The sequence below is a fragment of the Prionailurus viverrinus genome, chromosome B2 (genome assembly GCF_022837055.1).
Source record: "Prionailurus viverrinus isolate Anna chromosome B2, UM_Priviv_1.0, whole genome shotgun sequence".
Classification (NCBI taxonomy): Eukaryota; Metazoa; Chordata; class Mammalia; order Carnivora; family Felidae; genus Prionailurus; species Prionailurus viverrinus.
This window is the reverse complement of record NC_062565.1, coordinates 37,180,363-37,203,127: the sequence shown is the minus strand read 5'-3', so window position 1 is coordinate 37,203,127 and position 22,765 is coordinate 37,180,363. Positions and strand designations below refer to the sequence as shown.

Genomic DNA, 22,765 nt, shown 5'->3' with positions numbered 1-22,765 from the left:
AAAACTAAAGACTCATTCTTTTTGTAATTAACATTTTGTCTGTAGGCTTAAGCTGGACTTGCTTCTACCTGGAGTGACTTTTCTAGGTTAGTTATTTATAACATTGCATTATTTGGGGTCTTTGAGAAAAGGATATATATCTAGATAGACAGATACAGATATAGATAAATATAGATAAATTTTTTAAAGAAAGAATACAGAAAAATAAAAGGACCCAGAAAAAATCAAACCAAACTGTGGACTAGTGGACATGAGCTATCTAACAAGAGCACATTTTTGTTTTTGACTTTCTATGTAGTTCTTTACCTCAATGAGCTTCTATTGATTAACAATTTCAAAAACAACTTAAAAATAAATACCAATCATTCCATAGTAGTATTGTCAAAATTGATATACAAAATATTGAGAAATAAGTCTTCATTTCTATACTTCCTTTTCCTCTTTGGGAAATAATTGTGGAATATGAGAAAGCCTCACTCAACGTTTAAAACCTCTAAACACATGGTTCCAGTATATGATGTGAAGAAGCAGTTCAAGAAGGGTAATTTTCTAGTTGGTTGTTCTGAAGCATATCAAATTTTAAAATAAAAGGCCTTTTACCTTTAATAGTTTGGAGTGTGCAACATTAAGCACATTTATGACAGCCTTACAACTTGGTCCTTTAATCTGTTCAATGATATAATTGAATTTGGCTGACATGCGTTTCCAGTGTTCCAATTCAGTAAGTGGACCTGAGTCATCAGCTTCCTTTCTCATCTGCTCACTCTCAATAAGTACCTGCAATTAAAAAAAAAAAAAAATTCACAGAATTTAAGAATGTTATTTTCTTCTTTGGTAAAACCTCATTGTTTGTATCTTTTCAAAGGAAGCTAAAAATTTTTATAAATTTTAATTGAAGAATATTAAAAACTCTCAGCAAACTGGGATGCCTCGGTGGCTTAGTCAGTTAAGCATCTGACTTCTACTCAGGTCGTGATCTCATGGTTTGTGAGTTTGAGCCCTGTGTCAGTCTCTGTGCTGACAGTTCAGAGCCTGAAGCCTGATTCAGATTCTGTCTCCCTCTCTCTCTACCCCTCCCCCATTTGTGCTGTCTCTCTCTGTCTCAAAAATAAACATTAAAAAAAAATTAAAAGAAAAACTCTTAGGAAACTAAGAACAAAAGGGAACTTCTTTAACATGATAAATAGTATCTACCAAAAATCTATAGCAAACCTCATATTTAATGATGAAATTTTAGAAAATATCACTTTAAAACCAAGGACAAGAAATATTTGCCACTAACACCACCCACTACTATTCAACGTGGTAATGGAGGTCTCCAAACAAGAAAAGCAACCAAAAGGCATAAGAATTGGAAATTAAAAAATAAAAAACAAAAACAATAGTGGCAGTGTGCCTGGGTGGCTCAGCTGGTTGAATGTCAGACTTGATTTCGGCTCAGGTCACGATCTCATGGTCATGAGATTGAACCCCACATCCGGCTCAGCACTAGGTGTGGAGCCTGCTTAAGATTCTCTCTCTGTCTCCTTCTGCCCTTCTTGTGTGTTCTCTCTCTCAAAAAAAATTGTCATAATCAAAGATGATATGTTTGGCTACATTTTTAAAATTCAAGAATATCTAAAGACAAACTTCTATAATAAGTAAAAGTGAACAATTCAGTAAGGTTACTGGATGTACATAGAAATATTAGTAGCATTTCTTTACAAGCCATATAGCAATCTGAAAATGTAATTTCTAAAAGAAGATAGTATTTGCTGTAACAAACAACAACAATGATCAGATATCTAGAGATTAGCAAAAGATGTACAATATCTTTGTGGATAAAATTAGAAAACTTACTTTCAGCATACAAAAGAAGACCTAAATAAATGGAGAGAAATACCATGTTCATGGATGGAAATCTTCAACCATATAAAGGTGACAATTTTCTCTAAATTAATGTATACATTTAGTGAAAACCAATCAAAATATCAATAGAGTTTTTCAGAATACTTGAAAAGCTAGTCTTAAAATTAATTTGGAAGAATAATTAACCAGAAATAACCAATGCAATTTTGAAGAAAAATACATAAAGTGACTTGTCATGACAAATGTTGACTTAGTAAAAAAACTACAGAAATGAAAGCAGTATTACCTGAGTGTAAAACCCAAATAAGTAGACCAGTGGGATAGACAAAGGGATTTAGAAACTTTATATATTACAGAGTGATATTAAAAATTTGTCAGGAGGAAACAATGGGCTATTAACTAAACAGCTTATTTTGGGGACAATTGGCTAACTATATGGAAAAAGACAAAATTAGATTCCTACTCCACATACACAATTAATTCCAGATGGATTACAAACCTAAATATTAAAAACAAAATGGCAACACTTTTAAAGAAAACATAGGAGATGAGGGGAAAATGATGAAGTAAAGCATGGAACTAAATATCATAATTGTCAAGAAAATGGTTACCACTGGGGGAAGAAAAGGGAGTTAAAATTGGGAAGAGGGATGCATGAGGGCTGTTAGGTGCTGGTAATGCTGCTTCTTAACTTGTGCAAAGGTTACATGAGTGTTCATTTTACAACAATTTGTTTCTTTTATGGCATTTATTTCTGTAGATTTCACTAATATTTAAGGTAAATAAATAACTCAGGAGAATATCTACATAATATTTAAGTAGAAAAGAGTTTCTTAAATAAAATACAAAAAGCACAATGTTCCTACCACTGGAGGTAGCTAAAATGAAGCTGGATTACAATTTGTAACTAATATGTTTACATTAAAATATAAAACTTTCACATGACTAAAGACACCATACCAAATGAAAATGTAGGACACAATGGAGACCAACAAAGTTAACATATGGAAAATATTATTTAAACTCCAGCAACTTGGTAAGATATCATCAAGCAATCTGAAATAAAACTAGGTGAAGGATGTGAACAGGCAATTCAACAAAGAGAAAACTTAAATAGCCATTGAACACATTCAACCTCAACAGAAATCAGAGTAATACAAAATAAGATATCATTCCACACCCAACATACTGACAAAGATTAAAAATCTAATGATCCAAGTGCAACAAAAGATTTGAAGAAATGGGAACTCATATGCTTCTATAAAAATGAAGTAAGTTAATATAACCACTTTTTGGAGGGCTATGTAATACCCAATAAAAAAAGCCATATGCTATTGCTGTCAGCAATTCCACTGAGAAACTCTAGAACCTGTGCAAAGGAGATCTGAACAAAGGTATTAACTGAATTCTAAAAATTAACTGAATTTCTAAAAATAGAAACAACTGTCTTTCTGAGGGAATGGATGAACAAATCTCTCTACCTCTTTAAACAGAGGATATTAGACATGACTTAAATGTATCTTAATGTCTGAAAATGTGTATAATAAACTGATAGGAACACCAGACAGTAGTTAAGTGAATGATTTAATTTATTTGTACCAACATAGATGAAAGAGAATGCTAAATGAGAAAAAACATAAACTGTGAAATGATATTATAAATACCAATTGTATAAAGACCTTAATCACAAATATATATTCTGTATTTATATATATACATAGTGTATACATATAATTTTAATATATATAATTTAAAGCTTATAAATATGAAAATGCAATAAAAGTGTAAAACTTTCAGGAGAATGAGAGACAAAAACATCAGGATAGTGGTAACATAGAGGGAAGGAAAGGGATGGGTTGGAGGCTTTCATGAAAATAAAACAGATCTGAAGTAAAATGAGAATCTATTTAATCTCAGTGGTAGTTTCAGGGGTCTTTGTTATATTGTTTTCTGTACTTTTTATGTTTATAGCTTCACATAACTTAAATTGTGATGGAATTTTTAAGAATACAAAGGAAGTAAAATACATAGTTGATTTTTCAGACCCATGAAGGTTCTTTCTTCACTCCATGAAAGTTACTTGCTTTTAATTTTAACCATTCTGTGTAGAACTCTTTCCTAATCCTATCACAAGCTTCCTCATCACCTTAAATAGAGGACACTAGACATAATTTAAATTTCTCTTAACTGGCTGAAGGTCTATCTAGTTTGAATCACAGAATTAAAGAATGAAAATTCTTGAAATTTAATTCCTGTTACAACATGTTTCGTAGATAGATACCAGCCTCAAATTGGGTACTTTCAGGATGCAGTACATTCTGTATCTGTGTGTGTGTGAAGAAGGGATTCTGTGAGAAAATTATCCTGATTTCAAGATTAAAAATCTCTCTCCTTGCAGCCACCACCTGGTCTTCTACCATTTAGGGCCATACACTGCAAGTTAATTTCACATGAAATCCCATCAAATATTTGAAGATATCATGACCTCCTAAACCCCCCTCCCACCCACTCTCAGGTCAAATATCTCCATGTACTTTCCTTGAATGACATTGTTCATATCCTTGGCCTATTTTTTTTTCAATGTTGCCCATTTCTTAATGATGTAAAGAAGATCTTTACATATTATGGATACTCTTTGTTATATATGCTGATTATATTTTCTCCAAGAAAGTCGTTTTTTAATTTTGCTCATGGTAATTTTTGACATATGGAAATTGGTAAATTGTTTTTATGTAGTCAAATATGTCAGTTTTTTCTTTCATGGCTTCTGAGTTTTGTATCTTAAGAAGATATCAATAGAGCTCTATGTTGTGTTCTGATTCATTTATAGGTTTTGTTTTATTTTTCACATTACTTATTTAGGGTTGCTTTTGTTCACTCACAGTGTTTTTGAGATTCATCCAATTTGTCGTGTGTATCTGGTTTTTTTTTTCATTTTTAGCTTTCAAATTTATGTTTATAATTTATCTTGACTAATTTTTGCGTATGACAAGGTCAATATTTATTTTAGATGTCATGGTTCAGATGTTTATTTTAGATTAAAGATCTCTCCCATTTCCTGCATTGATTCTACTTAATTGGAGCCATTTGCTGCAATTGCCCAATGTGATTTTCTTATTTCAACTTGTTAAATCTCCCTAAATCTCAGCTATTTTCTTTTGCTTGTTCATTTTCATGAAAGAAAATCTACATTGATTGATTGCAATAATTGGGGGGATCTCCTCAGCCATTGTGTAGGACAGAGCCTGATTTCCACAATGGGTTACAGCTCCCCCTTCCTCCAGCGACATAGTAAGTGGGTACAGAAGTCCTGCGGTGCTCTATTATCCACTTCAATTTCCTAGTGACACCTGGAACAAATTCTGTGACCAGCACTCCAGGCCCTGGTGGAGTTTCCAAAGTCCTCCAATTTTTCCATTCCAACTGCACCTCCTTCCTTCTAACATAGTTCTAAGAGAGGTAAATTGAAAGTGCTTTTTTCTAGCTTTTACTCAGTTAAGATTTTTTTTTGCCTTAGTCTTCACTTGACTGAACGTTTTCTTCTCTAGCTCCACTGACCTGTGCTCATCAGCTAGAGATCCGTGAGTTGGCTCCTAGAGGCCTCTTTCAGTTTAGAGCAATTGCATAGTGCCTGATTTGGGGCAGTATGGGTAATGTAGGTTGGCACCTCTCAGAATGTTAACATATGCCCCATTCTTATTGCTGCTTTCCCTACTGCCAGAGAAAATTTATTTGGCCAGAGAGTTGTAGTAGTGACATGAATGAGCCTAGTTTGAACATCTTTGTCAACATAGACTATTCCATTGATCAACCAAGAGGTATTTATTTAGTGTCTAGCACTGTGGCTATAGTTGCTTCATTGTATCCTCTTCTTTTCTCTTATGAAGAGTATAAACAATATATAAAGTATTGGAATGAACACTGGCTATTCCTGATTCTTCATTTTTTTCATTCTCAACCCATATGGTTATGGTTCCTCCTTAAGAGTGAGACATATTTAAAATATTTAAAATATTTTTAGGTATTTAAAATATTTTAAAATATTTAAATGTTTAAAAATATTTAAAATGTTTAAAATTAAAATTGGTTTTCAGTGGCTCCCAGAGAACAATGATTTTGCACTGAGGTCAAGAATAAGCTGAGTTTCATAACCGAATCTGCAAGATTCCTCTTCCCTTTACTTTCAGGGACACAATGCAATGGCTAGGACACAGCTGAGAGCTACAACTCACATCTGATGTAATACTTGAGTTAGCTCACCTGTTCGATCTGTCTGTACCATGTCATCAGCACATCCTCTAGCTGACGAACCATTTCTGAATTGCTGGCTGCAGCTGTCACTTCTTCAAAAGTATGCAGTTTGGAAAAATCGACATTGTCTACCTTCTTTAACTTAACTGTGCCCTCAATACTTACTCTAGCACCTAAAAGAGAAGAAACAATATCGAGAAGAGGTGTTTAATGTCAATGTGTGGTTCCAGCTATAATTACTCAAATGTTAGAGAAACATAAATACAAACTGATTGTTAGATTGTGACTTGGTTATTTGTTAATAATATATATTTTAATAATATGAACTAATAAAGTTGTATATTTTTGAAAGAGCTAATAATATAGTAATATTTTTAAATATGGTGGAATTTTTCATTAATAACATAGGAATAGAATCTTCTTGCTACAATGGAAAATTTTTTAAAAATATATCCTACTCCTGCAAAGATCCCCGGAAATGAGAGGTTCTAACGATTTGATTTCTTACTTCTAGGTCTCATAATTATTTTGAGTAATACTTTCTTTTAAGATGGAATGGTTTTCGTCTAAAGCTTATCTTTAATAACAGATCTTACAGTTAATCTGCTCATTTTCAGTAATGTACTAAACGTTAAATTTTGTACTTACCATCTAAAAATGAAAGGTATCTGTTGATGGTTTCGGTGAAAATGTGTTTTTCAGATTCTCCTTGCTTGGACTGGTTTAGAGCACCCCAATTATTTGTTGCAAGAATAGCTGGCACAAATATACTTGACAGCATATTCCTAATCCCAGGAAGGATTCCTGTTGATGCATCCAGTACAGTAAATAGCACTTCCTGAAAGGGTGGTGTTCAAATGTTATATGCTAATCCCATTAAAGAGCTGAAAATCATAACCTATTTTTCATTACATTAAGAATAGGCAATACTTTCTATATATTAGGAAAACTTAGGCAGTCATGGAAATTAGAGTTCTAAAATCAACAAATTTATATTCTTCCCCCATTCTAACCATTCCCATGTGTGTCCATCAAGGCGACACTTTCCTCAGTGCTTTACTTTCAACATAGGTAAGGAGACAACCTGGAGCCTATACAATGTGGAGGAAATGAAGCTGAGCCTTCCGCATAAAGTTCTTAGTGGAAAATTGCCCTGTCCCGGGAAATGAGACTAGAAAAACTCAATCAGAGTAAGGAAAGAGCAATGAAATTAGCCCTCTGCCCAGAATTTTAAGTGGAAAAACTGATCAGTCTCAAGAAATAAAATACACAGAAATCAGAAGTCCAGCATTTATGAGTATGACATTTCAATTAATACAATTTAAGTGACATGGACATCCCAAGCCAAGAAATTAAGATAAAAAACTTGCCAAAAGCCACTACATTTCTTTTTAACTGTGAGCGTATGGCAGTGAAGACTACAACAGCTACAAGTACACTACGGTGCCACAGCCTTGATTCGTGCTAAGGAGTCACCAGTCCTTCCTACTACTGCTTCTGCACCATTAGTCAAATGCCAACACAGTAAAAAGGGCAAATGTCTTAGTATAATGATAAAAATACATTTTGACCTTGCACATTCCATGAAAGGGTTTAGGGAACCATTATGAGGACCACTGATATACCATATGCTCAACTGCGATTGGTTTTACACAGTTATAATGGTGTAAACAAATATTTATCTAACCGAAATAGAATATAACTATGTTATAGTTATGTAAGAACAAAGGGATGGAAAATGGCAGGAGGGGCACAGGATAAAAAAGAGCTAAATCTTCATCTTCCACAGAAAAAAGGCAATAGGTAATGTCTAACCTGGCAAAGGAGCAATCAGAGCACACCATTTAGAGATATGGAGGCAAATGAAAGAATCTGTTGAGAGATTAATGGTTGCTCCTGGAGAGTGAGATAGACTTAAGTTTTCATAACAAGACTTACAGAATTTCTTTCTTTTTTAAAACTGCATACCGGGGTGCCTCAGTGGCTCAGTCAGTTAAGCGCCAAACCCTTGATTTCAGCTCAGGTCATGATCTCACCACTTGTGGGACTGAGCCCCGCCTCTGGCTCTGCACTGGCTGCACGTTTTCTCTCTGTCCCTCCCCCCGCTTGTGTGCTTGCTCGTGCTCTCTCTCTCAAAATAAATAAACATGTTTTTCAAAATTGCATACAACTGTGACAAACATAAAAACTCACTTATAAAAAAGAATGAGTTGTTACAAACAAGTTGAAGGGAGAATTAGTGAAATGGAAGACACACTGGGGAAACATGTGCACATGGTTGGAGACATCATGGTGAAACTGTTTGAAAGACAAAGAACAAAATCAAACCGAAAGAAAAGACAGATCACCTATGAAGCACATTTACAGAAGAGGCTTAATCAGTCACAAGAGATACCAGAAGACAATGCAGTATCTACAAGGAGTCACAGGGAAATGATTCCCAACCTAGACTTGAAAACCAAGCTAAACAACCTCTCTTAAAGCCATTTGTTGTCATAAACAGAAAAGGAGAAAAATTAGGGTGGATTTGTTACTTAGCAAGATAAGAATTTGCTAATATTATAATTTAGTCTCACAACAATCCTGCAAGGTGGGTATTACTATTTCCAAATTAATAATGTAAAAACCTAAGTCATAGAAAAGAAAAGCAACCTGTCAAGGAACACTCCACAGGTCAGTGGTGAGGGTAGGTGACAAATTTGGGTCTATCTGAATAAAATTGCTGTTTTTCCCATGTCATCAAGCTGCCTTCCCAGGACTAGATAAGCAGTGTCTAGGTCAATTCTCTCTTCTTTCTAAACTATTAAATAGTTAAAATATTAAGTAATGAGGAAATTAAAAAAACTAATACTCAAAATAATGTGAACATTAAATTCTTTCCCAGTAAATGGAAGGATGGAAATTATTTGCACACCATCTAGAAGAAATGGAATTTTCATGAATTTTAAAAGCAGTGTCTAAAGAATAAATATCACTTCATCCTACTATAGTAATTTCTCAGTTATCCTGAATACATGAATACATTTTCTTGGAACTCAAATCAGTCCTATATACAGAAAGGAGAGAAAGTAAAGTAAAAGTGTAACTATGATAATACATTCAATGTTTGACTACAGGCTGGTGACATCAACACATGGTAGAATAAGATGTCCTTTGTTTCTGTCCCCTAACAAAAAACAATAATTTGGTTTTTATCAATGGACAAAAGTGGCTTTGTGGGAGCTCTGCGATCCAGCACCATATGTCAAGGAACTCAGGAAGAGTCTCACCCACCATGCATCAGAGAACAGGCATCCAGACCTCAGTCTAGGTGTGAAACCTGCAGTGGCCATGAACCAGCTCTAACCCCTCTCAGACACTGTCCTAGAACCCCATGGAAAGCACTATTAATCACCCATGGACACAAGAGCCTTTGTGGAAGTCCAGATTTCCAGAAGAGAAGTTCCTGCACACAGTTGAAGCAAAAAAAACATGAGTTTGAGTGCACTGGATAAGGTAAGAGGAAAGACTTGACTTTATCCACATCACCCCTCCCCCAAGGCTGCACAGCTTAGGACCAAGGGAGATCTTCTCAGCCTTTAATTTCTCCTGTAGGGGCAAATGAGAGCATGTAAATGAGCATCCAGCTTCCCCAGCTATGTAGGATGCTGCCAAAGAGGCTCATTTCTCTCCCACCCCATCCAGAGTACTAAATCATGAGCTGCATGGCTAGGGGACAGGGGGGTGTGGGCATAAACAAGCTGAGAGAGTGGCAGATAAGACTCTAGGAAGGCGCTAAAGGGAAGCAGATACTACTAACTCCACCACAGATTCCATCAAGGAGCCCACCACCGGAAGCCCAGCATGGCCACTGGAAACATCTGGCACATGGATTTCCCAACTGGCCCATGGGCGCCCCCAGCTCTCAGCATGCCTCAGCCACACAATTCCCCCTACCCTGTGGCTGGCTCCCCATGCATGCTCCTGATGGCAGCAGTGAGAGCTCACTTTGCCAGATGGCTAGGGACTACATGAAGAAAGCCAGCCCAAATTTGTTGGCTAGGGGGGAGATCACAAACTTGAGCTTTAGCATCACGTTTGGGAAAACAAAAGGGAGGTTGTCAACTTGGTACACTGCAGGATTGAGAGAAGGCACACAAGCTTAAGAATTCCTCCACAAAAGGGATAAAGAAGTGTAGAGCAGGTTTATCCACAGAAGGTCTCTGAGAGCCGCAGAATCACCAACAGGGCTGAGGGAAGATATTTTTCTCCCAAAGATGGTAAAGACTAGGGACATGACTACTACATCAAAGGCAAAGACAGCAATACAAAACTTTAAGGAATGTGATACCACCAAAGGGTCACAATAATTTTCTAGCAACCAACCCCAAAGACATGGAAATTTGCAATTTACATGATAAAGAATTCAACAAAGCTGTTTTAAGGAAACTCAGTGAACTACAGGAAAACACAGAAAGATAATTCAATGAAATCATGAAAAAAATACACAAACAAAACAAGAGATTTAATAGAGACAGAAATCATGAAAAAAGAGCCAATCAAAAATTTTGGAGCTGAGGAATACAAAGAAATGAAAAGTGCAACAGTGGTCATCAACAATAGAATGGATCAGGCAGAAGAAAGAATCTGTGAGATAAAAGACAGGAACTCTGAATTTATTCAGAGGATAACAAAGAAAAAAAAATGAAAAACATTAAACCTGTGTGATCTATGGAATATCATCAAAAGCACCAATCTGCAAATTATTGAAGTTTTAGGAAAAGAAGAGAGGGAGAAGGGGCAAGAAAGCTTATTTAAAGAAACAGTGATTGAGAAAAGCCCAGATCTGGGGAGAGATTTGGATATCCAAGTTCATGAAGCTCATGGCTCACCAAACAAAATCAACTTAATGAGATCCTTTCCAAGACACATTATAATAAAACTGCCAAAACTCAAAGACAAAGAGAAAATCTTAAAAGTAGTAAGAGAAAAAAAGCTTGTAACTTACAAGGGAACCCTCCAAGGTTGCCAAAACAGATTTCTTAGCCAAATCCTGACAAGCCAGGAATGTGTGGAATCATATATTCAAAGTGCTGAAAGAAAAAAAAATGCCAACCAAGAATACTCTCTCTGGCAAAATTACCCTTCAGCAATGAAGGAGAGAGAAAGATTTTTTTAGACAAACAAAAGCTGAAGTAATTCATCACCATGAGATCCACCTTACAAGAAATGCTGAAAGGAGTTCTTTAAGCTGAAATGAAAGGACACTAATTATTGACATGAACACATATGAAAACATACAATACCCTAAAAAAGGTAAGTATATAGTCAAATTCAGAATACTCTAACACTGTAAATATGAGTGGTGTTGACCATGTAGCTCTAGTATAAAAGTTAAAGAATGAGTGTAATAAAAATAACTATAGCTACAAAGTTTGTTAATGAATATGCAGTATAAAAAGAGATACATTGTGACATCAAAACATAAAAGGGAGGAAGGAGTAAGAGGATAGAATTTTTGCATACAATTATAGTTGTTATCAGCATAAAATAAAGTGTTATAGCTATAATGTCTTATGTAAGCCTCATGGTAACAGCAAAGCAAAAATCTAGGGTAGATTCACAAAAGATTAAAAAGGAAGGGAACAGAGTGTGCCACATGGAAAAACACCAATTTACAAAGGTAAGTAGAAACAGAGGGAAAAAGAAAAAAAAATGGAAGTATGAAACAACAAAAAGCAATCAATAATATAGCATTAGTAACCCTTTACATATCAATAGTTATTCTAACTGTAAACGGATTGAATTCACCAATCAAAAAACACAGAGTGGCTGGATGGATACAAAAACAAAACAGCTATATGCTGCCTAAAACAGACTGACTCCAGCTTTAAGGACATACAGAGGCACAAAGTGAAAAGAGAAAATAAATATGCCATGCAAATGGAAACGAAAAGAAAGCAGAAGTAGCTATACTTATATCAGACAAAATAGACTTTAAGCCAAAACAATAACAGTAGACAAAAAAGGTTATTATACAATGATACACAGGTCACTTTATCAAAAAGATAAAGCAGTCATAAATATATATGCACCCAACAACAGAGCACCTAAATACATTAACCAAATGCTAACAGATCTGAAGGGAGAAACACACAACACAATAATAGTAGAGGACTTTTAATACCCTACTTTCAACAGTGGTTAGTTCATCCAGACAGAAAAGAAACAAGGAAATATTTTACTTGAACTGTAGTTTACACCAAATGGACCTAATAGACATATACAGAATATTCCACCCAATAGCAGAAGAATATATTCTTCTCAAATGCATGTGGAACATTTCCAGGAGAGATCCTATGGTAGGCCACAAAACAGCAAATTTAAGATGACTGAAATCATACCAAGTGTTTCTTTTTCCAGTCACTATTTTATGAAGCTAGAAATCAATAACAAAAGAAAGAAAAACTAGAAATTTCACAAATATGTGAGAATTAACACACTTCACACAATCAGTGGGTTGTGTTTCTTTAGAAAAAATCTAAAGGGAAATTTAAAAATATCTTGAAACAAATGAAAATGGAAACATAACATACCAAAACCTATAGGGTTTGGGATGCAGCAAAAGCAGTTCTAAGAGGGAAGCTTAAGCAATAAATGCCTACATTATAAAAGGAAGATATTAAACAACCTAACCTTACAATCAAGGAACTAGAAAAAGAAGAACAAACTAAGCCCAATGTTGGCAGAAGAAAGGAAATAACAAAGAAAAGAGCAGAAATAAATGAAATAGAGATCAGAAAAACAATAGGAATGATCAACAAAACTAAAAGCTGTTTTGTGAAAAGATAACCAAAACTGTTAGGAAGAGTAAGAAAAAAAAGAGAAGACTCAAATAGATAAAATCAGAAACAATAAAGGAAACATTAGGACCACAGAAACACAAAGGACCATAAGAAACAACTATGGGGATGCCTGGTTAGCTCAGTCTGTAAAGCATGCAACTCTTGACCTCAGGGTCATGAGTTCAAGCCCCACATTGGGCATAGAGATTACTTTATTTATTTATTTATTTTTAATTTTTTTTTTCAACGTTTATTTATTTTTGGGACAGAGAGAGACAGAGCATGAACGGGGGAGGGGCAGAGAGAGAGGGAGACACAGAATCGGAAACAGGCTCCAGGCTCTGAGCCATCAGCCCAGAGCCTGACGCGGGGCTCGAACTCACGGACCGCGAGATTGTGACCTGGCTGAAGTCGGACGCTTAACCAACTGCGCCACCCAGGCGCCCCAGATTACTTAATTTAAAAAAGAAAGAAAGAAAACAAAGAAACAACTATAGACAACTATATTCACACTAATTGGACAACCTAGAAGAAATGGATTAACTCTTGGAAACATACCATCTACAAAGACTGAATCATGAAGAAACAGAAAATCTGAACAGACCAATAACAAGCAGAAATTGAACCTGCAATCAAAAACCTCCCAACAAAGAAAAATCCAGTACCAGATGGTTTCACTGGTAAATTCTACCAAACACTTAAAGAAGAATGAATGCCAATCCTCCTAAAATTCTTTCATAAAATTGAAGAGGGAACACTCTAAACTCATTTTACAAAACAAGAATCATCCTGATACCAAAGCCAGATAAGCACACTACAAGAAAATTACCAATATCCCACTTACCAAAAGAACAATATCCCTAAAAAAGAGATGCAAAATTTTCAACAAAATACTAGCAAACCAATTCGACAGCACATTAAAAGCCTCATACATCATGACCAAGTGAGATTTATCCCTGGGATGCAAGGATGGTTCAACATATACAAATGAATAAATATGATACACCACATTAACAAAGTGAAGGATAAAAAGCATGTAATCATTTCAACAGATGCAGAAAAAGCATTAGAGAAAATACAACACTCTTTCATAATAATAAAAAAAAACTCTTAAGAAATTGGGTACAGAAGGAACATACCTCAAAATAATAAAGGCCACATAGCACAAACTCACACTTACCAGTGAACCAGCAGTGAAAAGTGGAAAGCTTTTTCTCTAAAAGAGAAAAAATAATGGGAAAAGATAAGGGTGCTCACTCTCACCTCTCCTATTAAATAAACACTGGAGGCGTGCCTGGGTAGCTCAATCACTTAAGCATCCAACTCTTGACTTCAACTCAGGTCTTGATCTCGTGGTTCGTGGGACTGAACCCCACATCAGACTCCAGGCTGACAGTGTGGAACCTGCTTGGGATTCTCTCCCTCTCTTTTTGCCTCTCCCTCACCTCTCAAAATAAATAAATAAAACTCAAAAAAAAGATAAACACAACACTGGAAATCCTAGGCAGAGCAATTAGAAAAGGAAAAAATATATATAAGTCATCCAAATTGAAAAGGAAGGAAAATTACCTCTGTTTACAGATGATATAATATTGTAAACAGAAAATCCTAAAACACCACCCAAAAAACTGTTAGAAAAATTGCCAGTAAAGTTGCAGACTACAAAATAAACAAACAGAAATTAGTCATGTTTCTACATATGAAGGACAAATCATCTGAAAATTAAATAAAGAAAACAATCCCATTCACAATAGCATTGAAACCAATAAAATTCTTAGGAATAAAATTAACTAAGGAGGTGAAAGATCTCAAAACTATGACATTAATGAAAGAAATCAACGATGACAAAATGGAAAGATATCCCATGTTCATGGATGGGAAGAATAAATATTGTTAAATGTCCACATTACCCAAAGCCACCTATAGATGCAATGCAATCTCTATCAAAATTTTAATGGTATTTTTCCCTCAGATAGAAAAAGCAATCCTAAAATTTGTATGGAACCACAAAAGACACCCAAGAGCCAAAGTAATCCTAACGGGGAAAAAGAAAACCACACCTGAAGGCATCACACTTCTTTTTTTCTTTTTTTTTTTTTTTCAACGTTTATTTTTTATTTTTGGGACAGAGAGAGACAGAGCATGAACGGGGGAGGGGCAGAGAGAGAGGGAGACACAGAATCGGAAACAGGCTCCAGGCTCTGAGCCATCAGCCCAGAGCCTGATGCGGGGCTCGAACTCCCGGACCGCGAGATCGTGACCTGGCTGAAGTCAGACGCTTAACCGACTGCGCCACCCAGGCGCCCCCACACTTCTTGATTTCAAACTATACTGCAAAGCTATAGCAATCAAAACAATATGATACTTGACATAAAAATTGACACATGGGCCAATGGATTTGAATCAAGAGCCTAGAAATAAATCCACACATGTACACTCAACTAAAATTTGACAAGAGAGCCAAGAATATTCAATGAGGAGAGGATAGTCTTCTTCAATAAACACTGCTACGAAAACTGGATAATTAGATGCAAAAGAATGAAATTTAACCTCTATCTTACACTATTCACAAAAATTAACTCAAAATTAACTGAAGACTTAGCCATAATACCTGAAGCCATAAAACTCCTAGAAATAAACATAGGGGAGTGCCTGGATGGCTCAGTCAGCTAAGTGTCTGACACTTGATTTCAGCTCAGGTCATGATCTCATGGTTGTGGGATCGAGCCCCATATCAGGCTCCACACTGGACATGATATATGTTCCATTGTGTATATATATCGTACCTTCCTTATCCACTTATCCACAGTTGTACACTTAGGTTGCTTCTATATCTTGGTTATTGTGAATAATGCTGCAATGAACCTGGAGATGAAGATACCTCTTTGAAACCCTTATTTCATTTCCTCTAGATATATATCCAGAAGTAGGATTTCTGGATCATATGGCAGTTCCATTTTTAATTTTTTGAGAAACCTCCATACTTTTTTCCATAGTGGCTGTACCAATTTACATCCCACCAATAGTGCATGAGGGTTCCCTTTTCTCCACATTCTCACCAACACTTATCTCTTTGTCTTCTTTTTTTTAAGTTTATTTACTTATTTAAGTAATTCCTACACTCAACCTGGGGCTCAAACTCATGACCCTGAGATCAAGAGTCCCATGCTCCCCTGACTGAACCAGCCAGGTGTCCCTATCTCTTGTCTCTTTGGTGATAACCATTCTAATGGGTATGAGGTGATATCTCATTGTGGTTTTGATTTTAATTTCCCTGATGATTATTGACTTTGAGCATGTTTTCATGTACCTGTTAGTTACTTGGATGACTCTGAAAAAATGTCAATTCAGTTCCTCTGCCCATGTTTTAATTGGATTATTTGTTTGTTTGCTATTGAGTTGCACAAATTCTCTCTATATATTTTATATTAACCCCCAATGAAGTAGATGGTTTGCAAATATTTTCTCCCATTCCATAGGTTGCCTTCTCATTTTATTAACTTTTTTTTTGCTGTGTTGAAACTGTTTAGTTTGATGTAGTCTGCTTATTAATTTTTGCTCTTGTTGCTTGTGCTTTTAGAGACATAACCAAAAAACCATTGTCAAGACCAATGTCAAGGAACTTTTCCCCTATGTTTTATTTTTTTAATTAAAAAAAAATTTTTGGAGTTTGGGGGATGGGGAGAGGGACAGGGAGAGAGAATTATTTAGCCATGAGAAGGAACGAAATCCTGCCTGAAAGACAACATGGATGGATCTGAGGTCATTATACTAAGTGAGATAAGCCTGACAGAGAAAGATAAATACTGTACAATCAGACTTATATGTGGAATCTAAAAAAGTTGACCTTATAGAAACAGAGAGTAGAATATTGATTACCAAGGGCTGTGGGGTAGGGGAAATCAGGAAATGTTTGTCAAAGGATACAAACTTCCAGTTATAAGATGAATAAGTTTGGGGGATCTAATGTACAGCGTGGTGATTATAGTTAATACTGTAATATATACTTGAATGTGGCTAAGACAGTTCATCTTAAATGTCATCACCAAAAACAAAAACAAAAAAAGGTAATTATGTGAGATGATGGAGCATTAGCTAATGCTACAGTGGTGATCAGTTCACAAAAGCTAAGTGTATTAAATCAACATGTTATACAGCTTAAACTTACACAATATTCCATGTCGGTTACATATCAATTAAGCTGGAAAAAAACATTTAACCATATATTTGGAAAAGATGTAAACATACCTCATGAATATTTTTAACATTTATAGCAATATCATTGTGACAGCGAACAAAAAATATACACAATCCTTTTAGTTTCTCGGGGGCTGCGTTGTCTATATACAATCTCATCATTTTTGCCCCTTTGGTTGCTCCAGCAATAGTTCGACCACATTCTGAAAACAAAAATCAAGAACTTAGTGTATGATCACATAACTGATCAAATGTGACAAAGTACCATGGATCATACACTGTGGTTTCTTGCTTTACTTTACCGTAAGCAATTTTTGATATGATTGTGGAATAATGGTTTTTTTGTCTACAAAAAGATATCAATAATTGAAATTCTTAAAGTGCAGCCTCCTCAGTTTTCTTTCCCTGAGCTCTGCACTTTTCTCCCTTCAAAGTCTTCACACAAACTACTCTATCCCATCTCCAACCCTCTACCTCTCTATTCCTACTCACCTTTCAAATCTCAGCTGAAACACTAGCTCTTGGAAGCCTTCACTGACTCCGCAGAGAAGATTTAGTCCCCTACTAACTACACTCATAGCACCCAAATTATGTTAAATTCTTCCTCGACCTGGTTTGGATGAGAATCATTTAATTTTATTTTTTTATTTATTTTTTAACGTTTACTTATTTTTGGGACAGAGAGAGACAGAGCATGAATGGGGGAGGGGCAGAGAGAGAGGGAGACACAGAATCGGAAGCAGGCTCCAGGCTCTGAGCCATCAGCCCAGAGCCCGACGCGGGGCTCGAACTCACGGACCGCGAGATCGTGACCTGGCTGAAGTCGGACGCTTAACTGACTGAGCCACCCAGGCGCCCAAGAATCATTTAATTTTAAAAACTATTAAAAATATAATAATTTTGTTAGATGGTTGGTTGTAATTTTTATTTTACTTATTTTTTATTTAGATTCAAGTTAGTTAACATATAGTATAGTATTGGTTTCAGGAGTAGAATTTAGTGATTCATCACTTACATACAACACCCAATGCTCATCTCTAACATGAGCACCCTTCTCTAGTGCCCATCCCCCCATTTAGCCCATCCCCCCACCTACCTCCCCTCCATCAACACTGTTTGTTTTCTATAGTTTAGAGTCTCTTATATTTAGCCTCCCTCTCTGTTTTTATCTTACTTTATTTTTCCCTCCATTCCCCTATGTTCATCTGTTTTGTTTCTTAAATCCTACATATGAGTGAAATTGTATATTTGTCTTTCTCTAATTGACTTATTTCACTTAGCATAATACATTCTACTTCCATCCACATTGTTGCAAATGGCAAGAGTTCATTCTTATTGATTGCCAAGTTATATTCCATTACATATATGTATGTATATATATGTGTATATATATATATGTATATATGTATATACACACACACACACACACACACACACAACATTTTCTTTATCCATTCATCAACCAATGGACATTTGGGCTCTGTCCATAATATGGCTATTGTTGACAGTGCTTGGTTGTAATATGGAAAAGCAAAATCAACAGTCTTCCTATTTACAACAACCAAATTTAGAATGTGATATAAAAGAAATTTTAAATTTTTCTCAAAACCATGAAAATCGTTTTTCTTCCCAGCCTTCCCTCCTTTGGGTGTGGGGGATTCTTTCTGTCCTGTGATTCTGGAAGACACCAGTGTCAGAGCCCTGTGGGGGAAATGCAAACTAGATAAATTAAACTCTCTGCAAGAATATAAATTCTGATTGGAGACACCAAAGGTAAAAGGGGATTTGAGAAACGTCAATACAGTGATGAATCCTAAAGAAATTGCCCTGAAATCTGTGTAAATGCTCTGTTCTTGTCCTTCCCGAGGCCTAGTGGTTCAACTAGTTCTAAATTTTGTGAAAAACCAAACTTTTTTTTTTGCTTATATATGCTTGAGTCTATTTCTACGGCCTGCAACCAAAGAACCCTGATACACAGTATGTAGCAATGGAAGAGCTCAATTGCTCATTCATGGAGGTTGGTACTCTACCCCTAATAACCTCCCTCCCCTCCTGCCTTGATAAGAACACCCACTGTGTCCTTTAGCAATGTATACATTCCCAAAGAGACAACTGCTTTCTCAACCTCCCTAATCCTATGGTTGTAGTGTAACACAGTTCTGGCTGATAAGACATAAGATAAATTTAGGCTTTCCTGATAAAGGGGAGCCTGCTTCAGATCTGTGTCTCCCTTTTCCTCTGCCCCTCCCCTGCTCACACTCTGAGGCCAGCAGAGTGAATGCTATCACGGGCTGTAATCATAATTGCAAATTAAAAATTCACTTATACATTTTACAAATTATACATACATATATATTCATATCTATCTATATCTATATCTAGATAGATAGATAGATAGATAGATAGATAGATAGATAGATATAATGGAATAAAAGGTTTACTTCTAAAGGAATAAGTAGTGTAAACTTCAGAGATACTGGTTTTCAATCTGGAATACTAGGGCAGGCATGAGATATGAGCCTCACCTAAAGGCAGCAGAGGAGAAAAGTAAGAAAGAGCCAATAGAAGGGACAATCCACAGGATTTCAAAGATAAGTAGTCTAAGACCAAAAGGATGGCCCTAGTTATTAACACAACAGTTTCACATCCTGATGAAGGGTTAATTATTTCAGGGTACTGTGAATAGTAAGGGAAGCCAGATATTGTGACAGCTGCAGCAGACACAAGATGCTGACCCAGGACCACAGGGACAGCTGCTGAGTTCTCATGTGGTTTCACAACTATTACTAGTTATCTGAAAACCTGTGTGCAAAATGGCTCCACCTGTTTGAGGGAGAATGCAATTAAATTCTAGTGAAAATGTGTACCCCAGGAGATACCAGTGACTTCTAGAAGTATATTTTCTCCTTAAATCATTATACTAATGCCTGAAATACATATTTGGACTGAAAATGTATCGTTTTTAAGACACTTTGGGGCGCCTGAGTGGCTCAGTCGGTTAAGCGTCCGACTTCGGCTCAGGTCATGATCTCGTGGTTCATGAGTTCAAGCCCCACGTCGGGCTCTGTGCGGACAGCTCAGAACCTAGAGCCTGTTTCGGATTCTGTGTCTCCCTCTCTCCCTCTGACCCTCCCCCGTTCATGCTCTGTCTCTCTCTGTCTCAAAAATAAACGTTAAAAAAAAATTTTTTTAAGACACTCTGTTTTCCACACATGAACTTCCGGTAAATTTTCTATATGAATAAAGGATTGTCTATGCATAAGAGAAAAGATATGCTACACTTTAACATTAATTAACACCCAGCACATTGCCCTCATAAAACATCCTTACCAATACCAGGGACATCTCCTTCTTGGTACAAAAATTTCAATGTCTTACAACCATCTTTCATAAAAAATTGAGCAAATGCGTCCAGCTGTTAAATAGAAGAGAAAATGATGATCAATACATGACTAGAGAACTACGAAAAAATGAACCAAGCCCTGGGCTAGGCATTTTACATACCTTCATCCTCATCATTTTGCAGACTGAAAAAAACAAAAAGAAGCTCAAAAATTTTACTCAAGATACATAGTGAGTGACAGGTACATCAGAAGCAGGATTAGAATTCAAACTAATTTAACTCCAAAATTACCACGAGATATATGGTAGATTCTATTTCTGAACCCCATTAATGATCTACAAATATAAGCAGGCAACCACTTACCTGACCCTGCCTCACAGAATCTTACAGGAGTAAATGAATGAGTCCAACTTCAGGTAAATATAAAGAACTATGATTAAAACAAACTACTCTTAAAAGCTGACTTGGGAAACAGAAAACTTGCCTTATTAACTAACTCGGTGACCAAAATTGGGTTTTTTGACCAATTATTTGAGTAATTATGTTTTCAGCACTTGTAATTTGACCCATACTGTAGCCAAACTAGTGTAAAAACAAATTATTATAATGAGAGTGTCCCATATTTATGAGCATGAAGCTCGTATTTAATTACTTTTAAGTCAGCGTAACATCTATGTAAGTGGAAAACTAAATAGGTCATGTAAACAAAAACCCTCACACATCAATTGGGAAATACAAAGTTACTCAACCCACTTCACCTTGTCCATTGATTACATACATAAGTGTCTCTCTTGGGCAGTGGGTTTCTTTTCACTTATTGACCACGTGTGGGAGGTATCCCAGATCTCGCAAAGCCTCTACCCCTAGGATAATGGTTCTCAAACATTAGTGTGCACCAGAGAAGCATCTAGGGAGCTTTTAAAAGACACAGAATGCTGCAGGGCCCCTGGGTGGCTCAGTGGGTTAAGAGTCCAACTTCAGCTCAGGTCATCATCTCATGGTTCGTGAGTTCGGGCCCCACGTTAGTCTCTGTGCTGACAGCTCAGAGCCTGGAGCCTGCTTCAGATTCTGTGTCTCCCTCTTTCTCTGCCCCTCCCCTGCTTGCTCTCTGTCTCTCTCCCTCAAAAAAAAAAAAAAATACAGACTGCTAACCCTGAGGACTTGCATTTCTAAAAAGGTCCAGGTGATGTTGATGCTGCTGGTTCTGGGACCACGTTTGGGAACCACCGCCCTAGGAAATGAAACAGAGCCACAGAGATGTACAAAATTCTAGCCCTTCATTTTCTATTCTTCCATCTCACACATCAGCTTGACTCTTGCATAATTACAATCTGAAAGATACGAAAACTGTCAGCACAGCTATCCTTGCCAAGTTCCATAAAATTCTTTCTTGCTCTATCTGATTTTATGACCCATCAGATTTGAAAGCATCCAAATTCTCAAAAATAGAGCTCATACTTGTGATAAAAAGGCATCAAAATATCAAATGCAACAAATTCTTGGTTTTTAGACATACTGTATTCTGAGACCAGCAGAGTGAATGCTGTCATGGGCTGAAATCACAATTGCAAATTAAAAATTCACTTATACATTTTATAAATATTTCATCTGAGCTTCACCACAGCCTTGCACTAAATAAGGGTGGCATTATTATGCCGCTCTTGCAGAAGACAAAAACCAAAGCTAAAAAGAATTTGAGTGAAAAACCCAAAGACACACAACTGCAAGTTCAGAAACCTGGAATTGGGTGCCAGCCTTGGGCAACCAGAGCTGCACTCCATCCACAGAACCACAATGCTGTTGCCTTGACTCTGTCATGTAAGCCAGCAAAGCAAGATAGTCTGTGATTATCCTGAGCAGTGATGAATGAAGGGAGCAGCAAGAGCATGATTGCCAATGTGGTAGAAACCTCACTGGTAGAAACCTCATTGATCAGGGTCCTGGTAAGAAAAGAAGTCTCAACAAAGAGGTTTTGAAGAAACTTTATGATAAAGAGGCTACTGCCAGAGGCCAGAGCAGGGTTAAGGGAAGCTGTGGCACGAGCAGCAACAACAGGACTATCAACAAAGGAAAAAGAAGTACCAAGGCCTGAAAGTGTGATGACTGGGTGAATGGTATATCTGGATGCAAGTGGACACAGAGCTGTGGGAGAAGGTCTGTTTGGGAAGGACTCTAGTAAGAGGATACGACCGTAGCCAGAAAAATAGCCAAACAGGCAGAAATAAGACTTCTCTCCCCATCTGCCCTCTAATCTCCTGCTGGTGCTTCCTAGTGACTGAGTCATGAGGAAGCCGGAGAGCAA

General features: G+C 36.5%; 1 protein-coding gene across 1 annotated transcript in view; it reads right to left on the bottom strand.

Annotated features, from left to right (window-relative positions):
• The window catches only part of DNAH8 (dynein axonemal heavy chain 8), a 338,484-nt gene that overhangs the window by 298,006 nt on the left and 17,713 nt on the right, over window positions 1-22,765 (bottom strand). Inside the window, exons 5-9 of the mRNA XM_047860389.1 lie at window positions 20,451-20,535; window positions 17,172-17,323; window positions 6,748-6,937; window positions 6,109-6,272; window positions 601-777 (exon numbers count right to left, since the gene is read on the bottom strand). Of these exons, the coding sequence (XP_047716345.1) occupies window positions 601-777; window positions 6,109-6,272; window positions 6,748-6,937; window positions 17,172-17,323; window positions 20,451-20,535 (768 nt within the window). The remainder of the gene's footprint in view (window positions 1-600; window positions 778-6,108; window positions 6,273-6,747; window positions 6,938-17,171; window positions 17,324-20,450; window positions 20,536-22,765) is intronic.